The sequence below is a fragment of the Magallana gigas genome, chromosome 2 (assembly GCF_963853765.1).
Source record: "Magallana gigas chromosome 2, xbMagGiga1.1, whole genome shotgun sequence".
Lineage (NCBI taxonomy): Eukaryota > Metazoa > Mollusca > Bivalvia > Ostreida > Ostreidae > Magallana > Magallana gigas.
In genome coordinates this window covers 21,474,901-21,495,518 of record NC_088854.1, presented here as the reverse complement: position 1 = coordinate 21,495,518, position 20,618 = coordinate 21,474,901, and the positions used below count along the sequence as shown (strand labels likewise).

Sequence of the window (20,618 nt, the reverse complement as noted above, 5' to 3'; positions counted from 1 at the left end):
TTTCAGATTGGTAAACAGTGCAGATAAATACCAGTAGGGTTAATATCTGCTATATTCTTGGTAATGATTTGAAGCTAATGAAGAACTTTTTAAGTTAGTGTTAATCCGAAGCAAAGATCTTAGTAGATAAGGAAATTACTAACTTGATTTGTCTTGATATTCATACTTATAAAATTGTTATAAAAATGCACTTATTCCTGTTTCCCATAAAATACTTATGCTGAAAACAAAGTCGGTCCAGACGGTTGATGAAATGTTAAAATAAAAAGAATGACATCTACCTTATTCCCAATTGCATTGAACTGAGGAGCCAAGAAAATGTGGTATTGCACGCGTACAAAGAAAAAGTTACGTGGTAACCTTCACTTGACCTTGTGTTTTCTGTTAATTCTGTCTATTTGCACTGCATATTTTATACGTAATTAGCGCCGAGTACTGTTATAGGTGCGAACACAGGAATCGCAATTCACTAGATAGTTTTACTTAATGCAATCTAACGCATGAACACTATCGTTTTACGGGTTTGAAAATCTATTCCCCAAACGATCCTTTATGATTTTTTAATTGAAATTTTGTATTTTAATATGAAAATCGATATTTTATTATAATATTCTTGAAAATCAAAAATGTTGGTTTTTAGACGCAGACACTCATAAAAAAAATTCGTTTGAAATATGACAACCCAAATGAAAGTTTGGCAATTTCGTGTAAATTAGACTGAATTCATATTTTTAAATACATATCAATTTCAATTAATTTTAACATATGCCTGTATAATGTGGCACGCGCGCGTCGTCTTTCATTATTTGATTACGAATTTTGGGCCGATCAGTTTTCTCTTCTTTTAAAGACCTTAACTAGCAATAAATACTTCCAGCAGAGTCTTGCATACATAAGCTTTGTGAACGCCCCAAATAATAATAATAAAGACCTTTTACAATACCCAGGGTTATTAACATTTAGAATTATGCCATAATTTGACAGTCGGTCTGTAAAAGGGTCTTGGACGATAGCACCGCCCGACATCAGCTCCACAATTGGACTGGGCCGGTCTTCCGTTAAAAAAAAAGGGTTGTAACGGGCCTATTGATTTCTACTGCCTGTACACGCGGTATGGTAGAAGCGGCTCTGTTCGGATTTCAGGGACGGTTATGATGCGTCACCTGAGTAAGCATGGATAGCAATGGAGACGAACAGTTCAGGTCGGACTAGCAGGGGAAAAACTTTGCTGTGAAATCTTTTTTTTAATGTGTGCCAACATAAAGTGAGATAGATCCTATACTATTTACAACAAGCGCTAAATACAACAGGACTCTCTGGTCAAAAGGTACATTGCGTGGTTATTTCTTTTTGCATTGATCTCCGATATTGCCAAGACGAATTACCTGTGTAAGAAATAATCTTTATTGAATGAGCGCACGGTGCGACAGGAGTCAGCTTTGACTGAGGACAGTGAGCCTAGGATGCTTTGGAATCTGGACTGGGGTCCCAGAGCTATAGTGGACCACGTTCTGTCACTTTAACCATGTGAAAGATCGGAGGCGGTGGATTCTGCACGATGTTAAGGCTGCTCCGACCTGTTTTAGTGCTGGCTTTTTTATTTGGTTCTTTAAAAGGTAAGTAAATGTGTTTTTATAATTAATTATTAAAGATCTGCTGCTGCAATTACCGCGGGTTAAACTTCAGAGAGATGAAATGTACAGATGTATCCATTACCGTGAGCAATCATGTCGCATTGTCATCGAGAAAAATCAGATGGCAACACGTTTTCACCCAGAATTGAAATCTTTTCTCTGATAAGTATAAAGTTACATTTACTCTATCTTAGTTTAACCGTATCCAATCCATTTCCTTCATTGTCACTGGCTTCAGCATCAGCATCTGTGACAGTACAATTACACTATATTTGCCTAATCCGACGAAAGTACTGTCAATCCATTTTCGCCTCGTACATCGTACGATAAATTCTATATATTTCGTCGAATAATTACGAGCAATAAGAACCCTTTTGGTGCATCTGATCATTATCACCACAGAGCTTTCATCTGGGGACTAGTATTGTTTTCATTAATATTCTGCTCATGGAGATGTTAAATAATGCAACACATTTCCCTGTCTCTGGGCTATAGTCGGGCATGTTTAGAAGTACAGCAAACACGGGCTTTTGTTAACCGTTCCTTAGTTAAAGAATAATGAACCCGGTGTACTGCAGAGCCACAGCCTCAGTTCTAACGCTGATTATGAAGAAGAATTTGAATACCTTTGATTGTTTATAAACGGTTCATCGCAAGGACGAGACGTTAAAATTGTCGTAATTTGAGGTAAATACCTAAAATTTGAAAAGATTTTAATCTCTAGGGAGGAACAAGTCCCCTACCTGTACGATTTATAGGCGAGTTACGAACTAGATAAATAGAAAGATTTGCAGGACTCTCTATTTTTGCTTTAATGACTGCCATTTTCAATGAAGGCCATTATCAATAGCACGGCGTTGAAGTGCGCAATTTATTATCAATTTGCATCTGATAGAATAAAAAAGCATTCGAGATTATATATACCAGACCCTTGTAAGGAAATTCATGAATGGGGGTTTATGCAGGAGTTTCGCTAGCATTCCATTTTGCTGGGTTTTTTTTTAATGTACTGTATAAATTAAACTATCTAGCATCATGCAATGGAAATTTTAAACTAAGCATGTTCTATCCTTTAGTACCGGTAGAAAAGTGCGCTAATTAAACGGACAGTACTGTATGTCTAATTTTTCTTTCATGTTTCTTTTGATAGGGCGATATAACAATAGCAATTTGGAAAAAAGCCGTGGTCGAAACTTATGTGACTTCTGAATTTAGTTTAACTAAGTGGTACCAGCTATAAAATAAAATTCGACGGCAGAGGTTTCATACACTTTGCTCTAATAATGTGCACAGTTGATCACACAAAGATCAAATGTTTGTGTTCACTTGAGATGGATATTTGAGGACACAAAAAATTAAACTGTCTTTGTTGCGTTAAGGTGCTTCTAAAGTTAATGTTCTAATCTGGACTAAAAAACACACTAATATCATGCAAGATTGAACGGAAAACTAATAAACCTTATTAACACTTCGAATCAAATGCCTCTCAATAACCATAATACAATTAGGATTTGAATGCGATAATCATTACGGTACACAAAGAGACTTTTCATCAACAAAATATTTAAAAACCGCTGTATCATCTGTAGCCCTCTTTACTGACAATAGAACCAAACGATTCTGAATTTCATTATCAAGGTTTTAAAAAATATTTAATGAAATTTCTGAACAAGAACCTTTGGCGAAATATAGTCAAGTATAACGCCGGTTCATGTTTGCATGTGATTGTTATATCTATTTGACATCTACTTTAAACATTTTCTTGGGATAAGATTAGATTCTGTCAAATAAAGGAACCTTTCCGTATAAACATAGCCATTCATTTCTTCGTCGAACCATATTAACTATCTCAGTTTCTTGCTCTCACAGTCAGTTTAACCTTCGCACTTTCATTGTAATGTTCATGTCTATCGATAAATAATTTGGCATTATTTACAGTTATTTACATTTTGATCAGACTAATTAAACATACTTTGTATTGATTAGGAAGACGTTGTAAAGTTTAGACACTCAAGTGATAATAACCCTATTGGACTCGGGTTCGACATGCCACCTGTCGCCCATATGGTAAAGAACCCGATCGAATACACCTTTTTTCCAACTGCGATTTAGTATCATCCTATAAATCATGCATAAATCCGGTTAGGCGGTTTGATAAACTGCATTGTAATTTGTTATTGCAAATTGCAGGTTGCAGGTGAACATAAATATCATGGATTGTATTATGCAATGTATTCATCCAGTATTGATCATTTCATAAGGATCTTTATTTTTTCTGTTTTATTAATGAAATTCATGATTGAGTTCAGTGTTTATAAATATCAGATGCACAGAAGATGTACCTTTTATTTTGAGTGGTTTATAAAATCAAATCTCGGTATAATGATTAACAGAAAATAGTTTTAGGTGGTGACAACACAAAAAAGGATAATTTAATGACGATGAACTACTGCACCTATTAATCTAAAATCTATAAATATCTTTTTTTTTTCTTATAAACATTGACCGTGTATATTATGAATGTGCACCAGTGGTCGATTAAAGTTAAATACAAAGGCTTGCTTGTCTGTTTGTGTTTTTAGCGCAATATTTCAGTACCGTTAAAATAAAATGATAAAAGATCAAATGCAAGTGGGTGGAATTCTGGAGAGCTATACATTATTGAAGCACCCTTCCCCCTCCTTCTCTCTCATGCAACATTAAAGTTATCCGCAACAGTAAGTGAATTCAAGACAAAATTAAATTTCTATGCCTTAATTTCTCATCTTTCTTTTCCTATCGATTTCTTACGATACAAAATGAATCTTTACTTGAAAGAGTTTGAAACTTCTTTACAATCGATGCGGAAGCCTTTTCTTCAGAGTAATATAACACCGTTTAAAGCCTCATAACACCCATAGAAATGTTCCATTGATTTGGACATTTTATTTGCATAAGTAAATTTACAGGAGAACGTTAACGGCATTGATTGGCTCAGATTAAGCAGAGTTAAAGTTTGGCCACGTGCGGTAATGCGGTACAATGTCAACTTCATCCTTTGGTGTTTCCTCCTGCTGAAGAGCCCCGTTTCCTGTGCAAAGAAAATACCTGCTTCCGAAATTGACAAAGATGTGGCTCATAATTTTCCTTCTAGGAAAGTGCTTTTAATGAGTCGGGTATTCTGTCAATATACAATTTTTTCATCTTCAATAACATTAAGGAATAGAACAATGGTTCGTTCGTTTGGTCGATACATGGAATCTCAGAACGAAAATAAAGAATTAACTCAAACATTAGTAAATCGTGCCTTTTTTACTATAAAAGTACTTGTATGCAAAGAACACGTAAGGATTCATTGGACACCAAGGTGTTACTTATGGAATGGACATTCTTTGTTAAAAGATGGTAAAAGTCGTCGTCAGATAAATGGTTCTCGGAAGATTCAAACGCAATAAAATGTTTCTTTTTGCAACGTTAAGCACAGCGACTCTTGGATTGCGACAATTCAGGGTTTACCCGAGAGACGAAATTCTATTCCATTAACATCGCCATCATAGCCGGCGGCGCGTGCTGATATTGCATGACTGCGCGTGCATTGCATCTCAGATTGAACTTTTAAAGAAGGAAAGCTTGAACACAGCGCTTAGAAAATTTCAATTTCTTCCCCTAATCCATTCTCAAATAATTAATGGAAGCTCTCTTCTAATTAATGTCAATCTATCAATGAGTTCTATTGAATAGTAGTAATGTTACCATATGCCTTTGTATGAAGTTAAAAAAAATCACTGTAACAAATTAATAAATATCAGCGTGCATTGTTTCTTTGAAAGGTGAACTTATAAATGTGATTTTACATGTATTTTAAACTTGTGGCTTGTTATGTTGTGTTTTTTTTTTCATTGAGAGGAGCCCAAACATAAGAGTTTTAGATTTTGTAAACTAAGTTTATTTGAAATAACTATGCTAAAATTTTGAAATACAGAAGGTTAACATAGCTTTTTGAAATTTATTAATTTTGATATCCGTTAAATTTTAATTATGATTCCCAGTATTTAGATAAAAAAAAAATGAACTAAACGAAAATAACTTTTAGAATGGTTGGCAACGCCAAATTGTGTTAATAATAAATTGCGGTGATACTGATGGAAAATGCAATAATTTCTTTTTAGAACTTTAATGATAAAATTGAATGAAATAGTTAATCGATTTAAGTAATTTGGGTTATGTTGAACCACAAAAAGTAACATGTCAAATAGAGTATGGCTTTAGAAAAAGGACGACTGAATCTGAAATGTTAACTTCAAAGTGAATTTTAATGGCATCGACTTTGAGGCCAGTCATCTTCTGACATCACATTGCTAATTTTTGTGAAATAATTTAAAACACCTAGTTAATGGAGAAAGTATGTATATTTATAATTTGTTTGCAGTTGCTCTGCGACTCCAAGGAGACCTCTAACAATTATAGAAGTCTCTTTGTCTTTTTTATAGATCCTTTGAAATATCTCTCACATAATCATAATGAAAGGATTAAATTTAAACAACTATCACCATCAAAGTGGGGGCAAAAATCAAATTGACAAAATGATCAGTCATTTCGCCCCTTGATTCAAATAGGGCTTCTTTGTAAACTAATAAATTGTACAGTTAACATTCGTCTAAAGTTTTAGTTTTAAATCAGTTAAGAAGAATAATAATACTTATAAGATAATTAAAGATTAATGCATGCTACTGTGAGGCTCAATCCGAAGAGTCACCATGACATATGAATACAGGGCGCACAACGGAAAATAAGAATCTTAACTTATATTAAACAATTACTTTTACAAAATATTTACTAACTGTTATTTTTATTGTAAACAGCATTCCCCGAATTTTTTTAATTGAAATTATTGCTATTTTTTTATAAAATAAATCACCAATATTTAATAAAGATAAATGAAAAAAAAAACCATACGTTTTCAAGTGATTCATTTTTGTTCTTTGTTTAATTTTTGTTATTGATTATATTTCTATTTATTTAACAATTTGTGTACCGAAAAAAAAATGAAATCAAAAATGCAATTTACTTCATAAGATAAACTGTACATTAAACAATTTTTTTTACCCAGATCTATCGCATCGTAATCAGAGCGCACTGTGGCGCTTCGCTATAACCGAGCACTACTATAGATGGCCCTCTACGGGTGTAATTATGTAACGACACCTTGTGACCTTGAAGTTAGGCTTTGTTGTAGTACATAAACAATCTCTTTATTTCTTATATCGGAGCTATATTAATCATTAACAGTATTACCTAAAAAGCTATGGCTAATCAGAATTCATTTGGTATAAGAACACATAAAATTTAATTATTCAAGTCATTATCCAATTTATCTACAAGATTGAAGATACCCAAAGGAGTCTAAACCATCGGGCCTGTCTAGAAGTTATTTGATTTTGGGGTGCTGAAATCCTATTAATCAGGTGTCTGTAATATTATCAATCGGATTAAGAATTAAGGATTAGAAAAAAATAATCATTACATAACACACACAGAGAGAGAGAGAGAGAGAGAGAGAGAGAGAGAGAGAGAGAGAGAGAGAGAGAGAGAGAGATTACCTATATTGTGTTAATAATCAACATTTTTGTAAGAATGATATCAACAAATGTGAGTACATATTTTTTAAGAGTTCCTTAATTATTATAGAATGACTACTAAGTTCCAAAATGAACTACACGCATATACAGGTATTTTAATAAACCGGTATCCTTTACTTTCAATTCCAGAACATTCGTTACTTTGCTTTTAACTAAAATGCAAAATATATGTAATGTAGTGAAAGGAGGTCCCAGGGACTAAGAAATAGCAAATCAAAGACTAATTAAAAGACAGCCCGTTAAAAAGACTTATTTCGATTCGACTTGATCAAAGGATGAAAGTCATACTCTGAATGAAAGTTGCGAGAGATGAACGGTAGCTTTAGGCCAAACGTTCGGAATTCAATAAAACCAAAAAATCACCGTTACGCTATAAATGTGCAACTTATAAGGAAAGTAAACCGACCCCTAGATTAAATTGATAAACGTTGAATTTTGCATGGCAGGCTGATAGAACCAATATCTATGCACCCCACACATGGGCATCTGGTAGTATCATTATCACTGACAATCCGTTTAAAAACGATATTATGTATCCCCTGGGACCATGACTCAACATCAGCGGTCAATACGCATGTTGTTCTGGCTTTTTACTTTTAATAAATTTGTAATGTCAATTTTGTGGTAGTGCCATCAATGCTCGATTTGTATTTCTAAACGTACAAAGTGAAAGAAAATCATTGGTTCCATTGTAGAAATACAATGGCGCAGAAATAACACTTGAACCTGCATGTTGTTTTTCTTAGATTGTATAAATGGCCCAGGGGGGCAGACAAAATGGCTGTTTTCTAGCTAATCGAACAGTTCAAAATATTGAAAAAAAGATACAAAACTAATAGGTTTTCCAATTATGATAGATTTTTTTGTTGTCATTTCTAAATTGATTACGCAAAATTTTTATGAGTTTAGTTGAATAAAGGCCCCCAACTGAAATCATAAGAAAATAACAACAGATTTCCGACTTTTCCAGTTGTTACCAATATAAAATCATAGTTTCGTGCACTTTTTGGTTTGTTTATTCACCAAAAATCCGGGTTTAACCGTTGATAAAATACCCGACAGAGGACTACAACAAAACTACATTTGGTCGCCGGTCCTGGAGCCGTGTAACACAGAAACTCCGTCGGAGATCTGGTCGTCCCTCAAAATTACGTCATTAAATAGTCGATATTTCAGCATGGAATTAATTGCGGGCCGTAGAGGTAATTTTCGTGATGAGCTCGAGGCACACTTCATACAAACCCATTAACTTATTTATAGTGTCAATAATAAAAGTAATTGGATTAACTACTCTGATGTGTTGTGTCCACGACATAGCCGTGCACCTGCAGTGTATCTTTTTTGCTTAACCAAAATTCTTTTTATGCTGAAGCATGTCTTTACGTGGTCTTAATTCGAACACGTTCATTTCGTCGTTTTTCATTTAAGCAGGCTGGGTGGTAAAAAAATTAACCATCAGACCTACCTTAAAATTTTAGACATGATTTCTTAAACTATCAACTTTTATTTAGTAGAGAGTAGTTTAGTATCCTAAAATTTTAGATTTGAATATTTTCATACCTCGTCATACAAAGCTCTTCTGCCAAGGAGACTGATATGGTCTAAAAATGGCCATGACCGTCCAGCCGTATTAAAAAATATTAGATCCACATTGGTTTGAACATATTTTATTGTTAATATCGTTTATACAAGAATAGGATCGGTTATCCGCATTTATAAAGATAAAACACTTTTATGCTGGACACAAGCACTTTTTCATTGCTTTAGTTCGAAACCTTCCTTGGTGATTTCTACAGAATTCAAAACAAACCACCAATCTGCCAAAAAATAAATAAATCATAAATCAATTATATTTAATACAAATGAATTGGTAGTTTGTTCGTCTAAATTACAGGAAATGTTCGAAACAATTTCATCCCAAAACAAAAACTCGTTTGTCAATTTCCATACAGTTTTCAATGTTGTTATAGGAAGCATCAAATTCATACGGACAAGCATTTCATTAATAAAGTACGTCAAAAAAATCTCTAAATGTAAAAACAGATCTTTATTTATAATGTCATGTTTTGTAGTTTTGGGAACTGGTATACTGGCGATGGTTGGCGCTCTAGTTCCAACTATCTGTAAACTCGTTCGATTTAATCAAAAGATAAAAATCGGCGCATTATACGGAAACACAGAATAGAATTTCATGCTTCCAAATGCATGCTAAACAAAAGACCTAATAGAAATCTACAGACAAGGCATGTAAAAGAAAAAAACCCACGTATTGTGTTGCAGCATTTGTTTAATGAAAAATCTGAATTTGATTGCGGTCTGTTGCTTTCACCTCGGCGGAGATCGGAAGTGTTGGGTGTCAACTCAGCGTGCTTTATCGAAAATTGTTCATCTGAATATGATAAATGTGCACTCTTTGATATTGAATGCCATTAAACCGCTGGTTTCAGGAAGTTTGAGAACTCTTGGCCGCCCAAATATTTGAGTTTGAAACAAAACCAGACTATTTCATATACAAAGAAGAAATACAAACTTCCAGCCAACAACCATTAATTAATCAATTTTGTTTTTCCCGAAAATTGATTTCCTCTAAAACAGCAATTAAAGTGCAGTTAGTCTCTCTCTCTCTCTCTCTCTCTCTCTCTCTCTCTCTCTCTCTCTCTCTCTCTCTCTCTCAAATACTACATGCGTTATATTTTTTTTTAGTGTAATCAACCAGTGCAATAAATAATTTGAAGATTCAATATTCGTGCTACAGATATCATTTTCAGTTTGCTGTTTCAATTTATATATTTTTTTGCCCATGGCAAAATGTCAAGAAAAATGATTAATCCATGAAAACAAGAGCTTGATCAAACATAATTAATAACATTGAGTAAACACATAAAAAAAATAATCACGATTTCAATGTGATAAAGGAGAGGGAAGTGATATACATCATTTCATTGCACACTAAATTTGATGCACCTAACGATTTATTGCGCTATTTCCAGAAGGATTTTTATTCAGACTCCTCGTTATCTTGTGTCACAAGATGACTTTTAAGTGGAGTTTTTCCAAGAAATGTCGTACATTCACGTGATGAAGACCAATATATAACTTTCACAGTACATGTAAAGTACTGTTTGTTGTTCAACTTAAATGCACTTAAAAATTAAAATACGAGAGATAACAATAACCGGCCCTAGGATTACTTTTTGCCATTAAAGGAAGAGACTACCGGAAGTCCGTAAACGACTGATGTGACAAGAATCGCGCCTAAATTGTTGACGATCGGTGACAAATGAACGGTGTACACGCCACCGCTACGAAATGAATGACTCTGGGTTCAAATGATGGGTGCTCGTCACAGTACCGATTTCGGGTCAAGGTTTGTTATGTAATCTATACTGAATATGATTCATAACGCCAGCGTTTATTATTGCGGATTCCGCGGTTTCGTTAGATGAGTGATTGCCTAAGCTAGCTTCTTTGTTGACCGATGTAAATGATTGCTTATATAGCGATCAATCAAGTTCGCGATGCCTCTAGAAAAATATTCTCTCTTCCACAGCAATCTCAAAATCTCAAATTTCCGTAGCATCAGGATCGTCGTTGTGTTGACTACGGAAGTGACGCATGAGATGAATCGCTGTCTTGTGACATTAGGGCGGTTTTCAGCGCGCGCCGTCATCTTAAAGATGCGTTATTACGCCGACAGGCCAAAAGTAGGGCTTCCTTAAAAACACAAAATTTTTAATTATGCTATTGTGGGACTTCACGCAATGCAGAGCATGGCAAAAATACTATAAAAAAATAATGGTGCAAGTCCTGCTGACCTACTATGTCTCGTTACCACAATCGTTATATGAAAGCCATTACTTATCTGCTAGAAAACACATATATATCTATGCAATTTTTATGCACTTTAATCTCAGAAATGCTGTTTTACTATTCTCGATTTGTAGAAATATTGATTACATATTTAAATAGGCAATATAAATATAAATGTTTGAATAATAAGTACAATACTGTATTGTTTGAGACGTGTAGAATGTACTATAATATACTATATGACAACCCGTCTCATGTTGGTTATATGTAGTTATGTCTATGACTGTATTTTCAGCTAAAACTACGGAATCGCCGTTTGACATAATCGGGGGACCTATATTTTTAACGGAACCTCCCTCCTCTCTAGACTTCGCCAACACCAAAGGCGCCTCCGTCCAATGTACAGCTCACGGTCAGCCCGCTCCGACTTTGGACTGGGTAAAAGACGATGATACCCCCGTAGAAGATGTATCCCAAATCCTCAAGGTTCTACCCAACAACACATTGCACTTTTATCCCTTTAAGCGGAGTGATTTCCAAAGCAAAGTACATGCAGCCTCTTACAGATGCATTGCATCAAACAGCGGCGGCAGGATATCAAGCAGGAGCATGCGCGTTAAAGCTGGTGTGTAGAACTTCATCTATAAATAAATTTTTACAAAATAGGTTTATATTCTTTGGAGTTTTGGCCTAGACTTTTTAAATAATACTGGTGTGTTTCCCCCATTTTATATGCTATCACAATAAACTACAGCATTTTGTACTTGCAAAATATATTGAAAACACGCATGGCCTTTCGAAAACATGAAAATAGTATTACCTTTTAGAAACATGTCATGTTCCCCATTAGAAGTAAAATGAATAATTCAAACGAATCTGAATATTCCAGCGACTTCCGTTCTATAACTATTTGACGATGCAGCACTATCAGCTTTGGAGAAGAGATATCCATTTATTGCGTTCGAATTAAAAAAGCACTAATTCATGTGAAAATAACATCTTTTATTTCATCGCGCCATTAGTGACGTACATTTTTAAGTTTTTAAGTAACAATAATCCGCGATAGTAACTGCCGATTACCCGTGCCTATCATTAGATGATCGAGCTGGGTTTGATGAATTACACTGGCTTTCTTGTAGCAGAGAGCCTCTTAATCGCTCAATTTTATTGCGTTTCTCACTTCTTAATACTGATCGCGGATCTTAATGGAATTTACAGATTACAACTACTCTGGTGAAAAAAGTCTTCACTCTGTTCTTCGATGCTTAAATTTTTACGCTCTTAAATCGCCTACATTTCCAACAAAATGGTTGAAATGTTATGTATTAACAAATTTTTGATTGGAAACGACTAGCGCTGTTTCAAAAATCCTGTAAAGTACACATAAAGATGGATAATTATGCAACATAAAAACCCCTCTATTTAAGTTAATAGTTTGCTTGTAGCACTAATGATCCAAGACTTTGGAACCCGTAATACTTTGATAAAAAAGCTTAAGGATTTTCATTTCCTTTAGACTTTTCCCCTAAAAAATCCTTAATAGGATTGTGCGAAATGTTCCATACTACTTTATTTTATACGCACCCACATTTTTAAGCCTTCCTAGACTTTTAATGTCTTTTTCGTAAACATTTAATCATTCTGACCATCAGTGACCTTCTAACGTTGGATAACATTAATTCTTTATTTTTCATCCACATTCATTTAAAGTTTGATATTGATAGACCTTGGTTAATATACAATTTGTTTGAATTTTGAAAGAAATAAAAAAAAGCTAAATGATTGCATTCACGAGCACATGAACCAGTTTGACAAAGTGTACTCACAATTTCCTTGCGAACACGTGTCACTCCACCTGTTTACGGAACCTCTTAATATTGATGTTTCAGTTCGTGTTGAGGATTACGTGACGTATGACTTACAGTTGAGTGATGTCTGGTCAGTACGGGGCAGCACCGCCGTCTTCAAGTGTATCATGAACCCATACTATGTGAAGGATTACATCCACGTGGTCGGCTGGTCAAAGGGAACGAAGCCTATCCAAGCAGGTGCGCATGGGTTCACATGAATTTAGTGAAACCCCTTTCATCTTTCGATTCTTATCTTAATGAATAAAACATAAAAAATCTCATGAAAACTGTTTCTTTCATTGGTTACCGATTACGTCATTTGACAGGGGACCGGATAAGCGTTTTGTCTGACGGTGAACTCCACATCAGAGACATTCGGGATGAGGACAAGTATTCAATGTACACCTGTGTGGCGCGAAACATCCTCACGGGGGACGAAAAGCCTAGCAAGGCCGCTTATTTACACGTGCATGGTATGTCTTTTTATATTTAAAAATGAAATATATACTTTGTGAAGCATTGACTGTTTCACTAGAGGGTTCGCTTTTTGCGTACGTTCCAGGGCGTTTAACTACTGTACCTTTTTCTGTTTAGTGTGTTTTTCATTTTTTGTCGTTTCTGCAGACCCACCGGCTAGTTGGACACCCCCAAAGATCGACGACATAATGACACAACTGACTGTGAACGAGGGAGAGAAGGTAGAATTGCCATGTGTTGCAAGCAGCAACCCTCTCCCCAAATACCGGTGGAGCTTCAGCAACAAGGAGCTTGTGATTGACAGTGTAAGCAGGATTCAGAAAGCTGGAAATCTCGTGATTGTTGACGCCAAAGTTACAGACAGTGGTGTTTATATGTGCAATGCGTCCAATAGTCATGGTTCAGCGACCGGAACAACGCAACTGACCGTGCAATGTAAGTTAATTACATTCATAGATCAATTCAATGCCTTGTTTGGTATATCAAATGCAAGTATGCTGAGATGTCCCATGAGACATCAATGAATCATTAAATACATGAAATTTAAGATGGATCCTGCTTTTATGCCTGTGAATATTACTTACTTTTGCAGATCCCCTTTCCGCAACTATTGACCCACAGCAACAAAAAGTCGACTCAAACCAATCGGCGATTTTCAACTGTACGGTTTTAGGTCATCCAATCAAATCAGTTTTCTGGATGAAAGATGGATTCAAAATTTCACCTAATCAAAAAGTTAGAATAACGGACCAATCGGTGCTGACTATTCATGCCGTGAACAAGAAAGATCAAGGAATGTACCAATGTGTTGTCAAGAATGAAGAGACCAGCAGTCAAGGAACAGCCCAGCTGCTTCTAGGAGGTACATGTACCATCTGTTTATTATTGTAATTTTCTATACATATATGTACAGTATTCATAATCATGCAAACGAAGTATATTCATAGTTGACTGATGTCTGCCAGATGACGTTGGGTTGCTCTCAGGGTGCTTTGTTTGATTTCATAAAAGTTTAGGTTGCTACATGTAATATAATGATTATAATGTTCACTACTAAGAACTTTGTGACTCTGATTCTATAGTTTTTGCTTACTGAAAAAAATAGACACATTAATTTTCAAAGGACAATTATTTTGTTCAGTTATTATTATTATTAAAAGTAATTATCATTAAAAGTGATTCTTCAGTTTTTGACAAGTTCATGTTTTTGAAACCAGTTACATACATAAAATAATTAATGAAAGGATATTTATAGGTAAACATTATATACTAGTAGATATGAACAAGAATAGATAAGATGTATCTCCATATACACCGGTATACGTTTGGGGATTATTCATTGACAATGGCGATCACTTTTGTAGCCGCCCATCCCACTTTTGTGGACACGTTTATTAATCAGTATGCCCAGACTGGCCAAAAGACATCAATCCGTTGTATTGCAACCGGAAATCCGACTCCGGATATCCGATGGAAACTCGACGGTGAAATTCTCACCGAAAATTCAGACATCAAAATCGGGAGCTTCCTGAATCCTGCCGGTGACGTTGTTAGTTACGTTAATATTTCTAACGTTCATCTCCATTATGGCGGCGAGTACCAATGCATCTCGTCTAACGAGGTCGGGGAAATACATCACGTGGGCCAAATGTTTGTTTATGGTATGTAAATATAATCTTAGTAAAACAATGACACGGTTTAGCTGAACTTGATATTGTAATCTATTATTTTTTTTAAATACGTAAGGATCATTTGAAAAAATCTAAAATCAGCAGTGCTTGTATTTTTTTTAAAGATTAAACTAAAAATGTTAAATCCCACTAAGGCATCGCACAAAGGTCGTAATTTTTTTTGTTGAGGACAGTTATAAAGAACTTGTAAGTGTGCCAATTCATTAGTTAATTCAGTGTACGTGTATATATAACGCTTAATGAAAGGAACATGGCTGTGGTATGATCTGAAGTTTTTATCATTTGCATGGTTTTCATGTTAAAAAGAGTTTCGTATAAAATATAAAACTTGTATATTTAAAAAAAAAAAGCGAACATAAATATATTATTACTTTGTTCACAAAAAATTGCTCAAGATAAATAAAATATTGCTGTAAATTAGGAATAACTCTTCTTTTCTAAAGAAAAGAAGTTTGGGTGTATTTTAGTTTTGGTGAAAGTGACTAAATGGTTCAGTTAGGCCTAGGCTATCATTAATTTAGAAGAAAAAATTGAAGAATAATTAAGTTAGAGAATTTTTTTTTTTTATAAAATGGAAGATATTTGACATGTTGACATGTAGGGAAAAAATGTAGATATATAACGTTACACTCTCCGCAAGGGGGGGGGGGGGGTATGGATGCATGACATTGTAAAACAAACATGTGTAACATTAAATTATTTGTACAGTACATTTTAGAAATAAAAATTCTATTTGAACCATTTATTGTACCCCCAACCATCCTATAGATCAATCCCATGAGTACTTTTTGTACTTTGATTATCGTAGGTGTTCCGTTTGTTAGACCTATGGAAAACGTGACCACTACTGCTGGAAAGAACTTTTCTATACGATGTTATGTCGCTGGATATCCTGTGTCTCAAGTCACGTGGTCAAAAGGTGAGTTAAGATATATTTATTAGATTTATTCTTTGAACTGACTTTTTTTTTACCCGGAAAGTTATCCAGTGTAGGTGTCAACTTTTGTTGCAATGCAGACTTCCTGTGAAAAAATGGCGGGAAATTATAACCTTGTTACAAACATTGTTCCTTGTAACGTTACAGCTGTAGGTTAAGGTAGAATGGTGAAGTTTTTATTTGTTTCTTTGTTTTGTATGCTAATTTATAGAAATTTTATATATATGATTGTTGAGTGGGGATGATTAAGAATCTTACATCGAGTAACCGACGTAAAAAACATCCTTTGTACTTATTCTCTTTTGAGGAGTGGACAGGCATATCCAACATCCATGTTGATACTATACCTGTCAACTTCTCAAAAGAGAATACCTTTGTACTCTGTAGCAGTGTTAAGGTAGCATGTGCAGTTTTATAAGTTGTAGGAATGGTAGGTGGGAAGTAAACAATTATTTCAAGATTTTTTGTTATTGATTTACAGTATGATTTGTGAATAGGAAGCTTAAAAAACATTTTACCAGAACTAAATCTATTTAACGCATTTTTGCATTTGGCATTAACTCACAGATCAGCTGTTGATCCTCTTAACATTGTTGTTTACGTAACATTAAGATCGACAGTAGTAAAGACAGCCCTATCACTATCAGGGACATATACTTGTATATATGTACGTATCTGCCCTTATTCATTTTTTAATATTTACATCTTCCAAATATAATTTCCTCAATTTCTTACTAATTGTTTAATTCATAGCTGTATAGAAATTAACAGTCATACTGAAATCTGCACACCCAGCCAGTTTATCGATGGGTCGAAATCTACAGTGGCTGAAACTGACCAAAAAAAATTGACAGGCCCTGTTTATCGATTGGTCGAAGCCTACAGCGACCTAAGTAAAATCACGGACTGCACGAAATAATCATGATGATGTTAGACTTGGAGTCTCACAGGAGTTGATTTGGCTGTTTCTTTTAGCTAACATACTTGTGTACATGAAGAAAACATTTTATTGTTTAAATATCATGCATTGACCCACATGGACAAGATTGCTTGTAATTTTATGCATTTTCAGTTATTCACATGAGCATATTTTATTTTTTAGGGCATAATGTTCTTCCCAAGAACCACCTCCAAAAAGTTGTCAATGACACCCTGTTTATCGAGGGGGTACAGAAGGATCATGATGTTGGGGAGTACACCTGCACTGCCAAGAATTCTAATGGACAAGGGTCGTACCGCCATGTCTACGTCAATGTTGTGGGTTGGTATTCATAATTTCAAACTACACCATATTTGAATCTTCATTTATTTTTTTTTTTCACTATTATTCATGCTTTTTTGTTTTATATGCTTTAGTTTCCTTTTTTATCATTTAATGAGCAAAACTAAGGAATGAAATCAATTTTGTAAAACACAGTACAGCATTGGCTTCATTTCAAGTGTATTGCATAATAACTATTTTTAGAAGGATTTGTCATCGATGCAAAAATCATTGAATATATCAGGTAGAAATATGCTTGGGTACAGTGTATGCACTTTTGATTGCCTCTGATAAACATGGTCCATGCACTTGAGTTGGTGGAAAATACATGTCCCCTCTGTATATACAATTCCTGTTGGTGGCTTTTATTGATTTCAGGCGAAGTGAGTCGACAGTTATTGACACATTATTTCTGTAGATAGGAACTGGGTCAACTAAAACCATGCAAATAAATCACTTGGAAGAAAAAATATCGGAGTTTGGCAGCCTTTTACATGATATCATTAAAAAAGACTTAAACTGCATGGTGAAGAAATCTATACTTCCAGATTGTTTCATGTACAATAATATAATGCCATAATATATTTCTCAAGATAAAACAATTATGATATTTGGATAAATTAATAAGGGGCATTTTATGAGCTACAAGTCAGAAGATAAAACATTTTAGGAAGATGCATGTTAATTTCACTGTAGGCTGACATATCGGACAGTTCTATGTTATGTAGAGATTTCTCTCTAGCATTCAAGTACTGACCTTCCTTTTAAGAAAACTAAAAATAAACTGCCAGTTATTAGGTGCATGTATTTAGCGCTGTGGTGTTTTTTATTGATTGATTGCAATTGAAGCTGTTTTTGTGCTGAGCAGTGATGCTGAAGGTGAACTGTAATAAAAATGTGCTGATATAAAATGTCATGTGATTTCTTCCAATCTGAACATGACTCACAATTAGGCCATCTTTTTAAGACCTCAGAGAGTGTTTGTGTGTTAGTGTTAGAGAGAGAGAGAAAGAGAGAGAGAGAGAGATTGTAGAATTGTACTGAATATGTACATGTCTCTTTAGCTTTCCTATGGCTTTGGAAGAATACTAGTACATGAATTAGTCATCTACCACCTCCAGATACATATCCTTTTTATGACGGCATTTGATTTTTGATTGATGCCTGTTCAACAGCTTCTGCTTCTGTAACACAGTGGACTGTGTTATATCTGTCCTAGACATCAAAATGGATTTGTTGTTGTACAAAAAATGAAACAGGGCCCTTCAGGCCTCCACAATACACAACTGTGTCTGTATGAAGCGTTTTATTTTCTCATATACTGTACTAAATTTTAACATGTTTCTCTTCCTAGAGCCCCCAGTAATTGATGCTTTTTCCTTTGAGAACAAGAAACTTGGGGACAGAATTGTTGTGACATGTGCAGTCAAAACAGGTGACCAGCCATTACACATTGTGTGGACCAAAGATGGAGAAGTTATTCCCCCAGATTTAGGCATTCAAGTACAGGTATACATGCATTGAGAATGACGAAAACAGAAAAAGGGCAATCTGGTCATAAAATTCTAGTAAAGCTGACCAGTAATAGCACTTTATCTTTGGTCCTTTGATCAATTCTTTTAGCATAACTGAATGTAACTACATGTACTTAATTCCAGAATTTGTAGATTTTAAATTAGCAACTAATTACTAATGTAAAGTAAAACTGGAAAAGAACAGTCCTGTCATTAAAATTAAAAAAAACTTGATGATATATGGCTTGTTGTGAGGAAATGATATTCCTGTGTGTTATTTATTCTAGATAAATGTGTATTCTGTATGTGGGAGTTTTATTTATTATTTGAATAATTTCACCTACACAGAAACTGAATGACTTCATCACCATGCTGTCCATAGGAGACGCCAACCCCAAACACAACGGGAACTACACTTGTCAGGCCAGCAATGCCGCGGCTACCACCAACTACACAGCAACATTGCGTGTCGATGGTAGTTAACATTTATTTTATTTACCTATAATGACCTGAATTCTTCAAGGCAGTTTGGAAGTACATGTATTGGATTTAGATAAGATGATAAAGATCTCTCATGATTTGAATTGTGATGGTATATTGTACATGTATATAATTTTTATCTAACCAGTTGTGAGTTTGCTATCCCCAAACCTTTGCAAGGGGATGTAAAACACACTTAACATAGGTTAAAATCATATACATTTACCATCAAATATCACAAGATGTTTTTTTTATCACATCTTTATACTCATTCTTTATAAGGTAATTAAATCTTTCTTGATAAAATGCAAAATATCCTAATATATGCATAAAAACCTATTGTTTGGTCATTACAGTGTAAAATATGTTCAGCATATAAAAAATTGTTACACGGGTAATATACACCTAATATTGAGGCAAACATGTGATATTAAATATATATTTTTATTATTTCAGTCCCTCCAAGATGGGTCATGGAGCCTGGAGACTCATTTGTAATCCTGAAAAACTCAGTCTCACTAGATTGTCTCACCACAGGTTCTCCCAAACCGACCATCCAGTGGAAGAAGGCAATAGGTATGATAGAACAGAGTGATATAGCATGAAATGTGTGCTGGCATATTAGCAAGAATAGTCAGCACATAACCATCATGATTTTAGTTTTGCCCTTTGCATATTCCTGTTATTCTTTCACAGTCAAATGCCAAATATTAAAAAAAAGTTTTAATTTTGCATACTGGTTAACTTAGGAGGCCTAAGAATCCTTTCATCAATTTCTGATTTGAGTTGCATTATGATTATATTTTCCAGGTAAAAACCCAGGGCACTACCAAACAATTCGCTATGTTGCCAATGATAATGCCACAACTGCCTCCAAGCAGCTGTTTAGTAATGGAACCTTGGTCATCAGAAATGCCAAAGAAGAGGACCATGGATATTATCTCTGTCACTCAATGAACAATGTTGGACCAGGAATTAGCAAAGTCATTTTTCTCCGTGTTCACAGTGCGTCTTTTTATAATATTTTTTCTTTTACATTTAAGAACTAACATTTTATCATAATTTGGACAAAAGAAAAATATTACAGCAATATAGCTAAAATCATTTACTTGTAACCAATTTCATATCATGTAATCTATTTTATATCTAGTTCCTGCACGGTTTGACGAAGTGGAGAAAAACTACACAGTGATAAAAGGTCAGAACAAGACAATGGACTGCCAGGCCATTGGGGACCAGCCCCTGTCTGTCACCTGGAGCTTCAATGCCCAGACCCTTAGCACTGCTGGCATGACCAGGTATGTAATAGTAGTATTATTTATCAGATGTAAGAGTTTGGGTCAGAA

General features: G+C 34.7%; 1 protein-coding gene across 3 annotated transcripts in view; it reads left to right on the top strand.

The window, feature by feature from the left end:
* Window positions 1-1,047: 1,047 nt before the first annotated feature.
* The window catches only part of LOC105346008 (cell adhesion molecule Dscam1), a 32,311-nt gene continuing 12,740 nt past the window's right edge, over window positions 1,048-20,618 (top strand). For all 3 annotated transcript variants that reach the window (XM_034446516.2, XM_034446517.2, XM_034446514.2), the window contains exons 1-14: window positions 1,048-1,616; window positions 11,358-11,687; window positions 12,952-13,110; window positions 13,239-13,385; window positions 13,537-13,824; window positions 13,982-14,251; window positions 14,754-15,050; window positions 15,889-15,999; window positions 17,120-17,278; window positions 18,633-18,787; window positions 19,141-19,267; window positions 19,729-19,848; window positions 20,083-20,277; window positions 20,423-20,570. In XM_034446516.2, coding sequence (XP_034302407.2) covers window positions 1,559-1,616; window positions 11,358-11,687; window positions 12,952-13,110; window positions 13,239-13,385; window positions 13,537-13,824; window positions 13,982-14,251; window positions 14,754-15,050; window positions 15,889-15,999; window positions 17,120-17,278; window positions 18,633-18,787; window positions 19,141-19,267; window positions 19,729-19,848; window positions 20,083-20,277; window positions 20,423-20,570 — 2,564 coding nt within the window. In that variant the 5' untranslated portion in view covers window positions 1,048-1,558. The remainder of the gene's footprint in view (window positions 1,617-11,357; window positions 11,688-12,951; window positions 13,111-13,238; window positions 13,386-13,536; window positions 13,825-13,981; window positions 14,252-14,753; window positions 15,051-15,888; window positions 16,000-17,119; window positions 17,279-18,632; window positions 18,788-19,140; window positions 19,268-19,728; window positions 19,849-20,082; window positions 20,278-20,422; window positions 20,571-20,618) is intronic.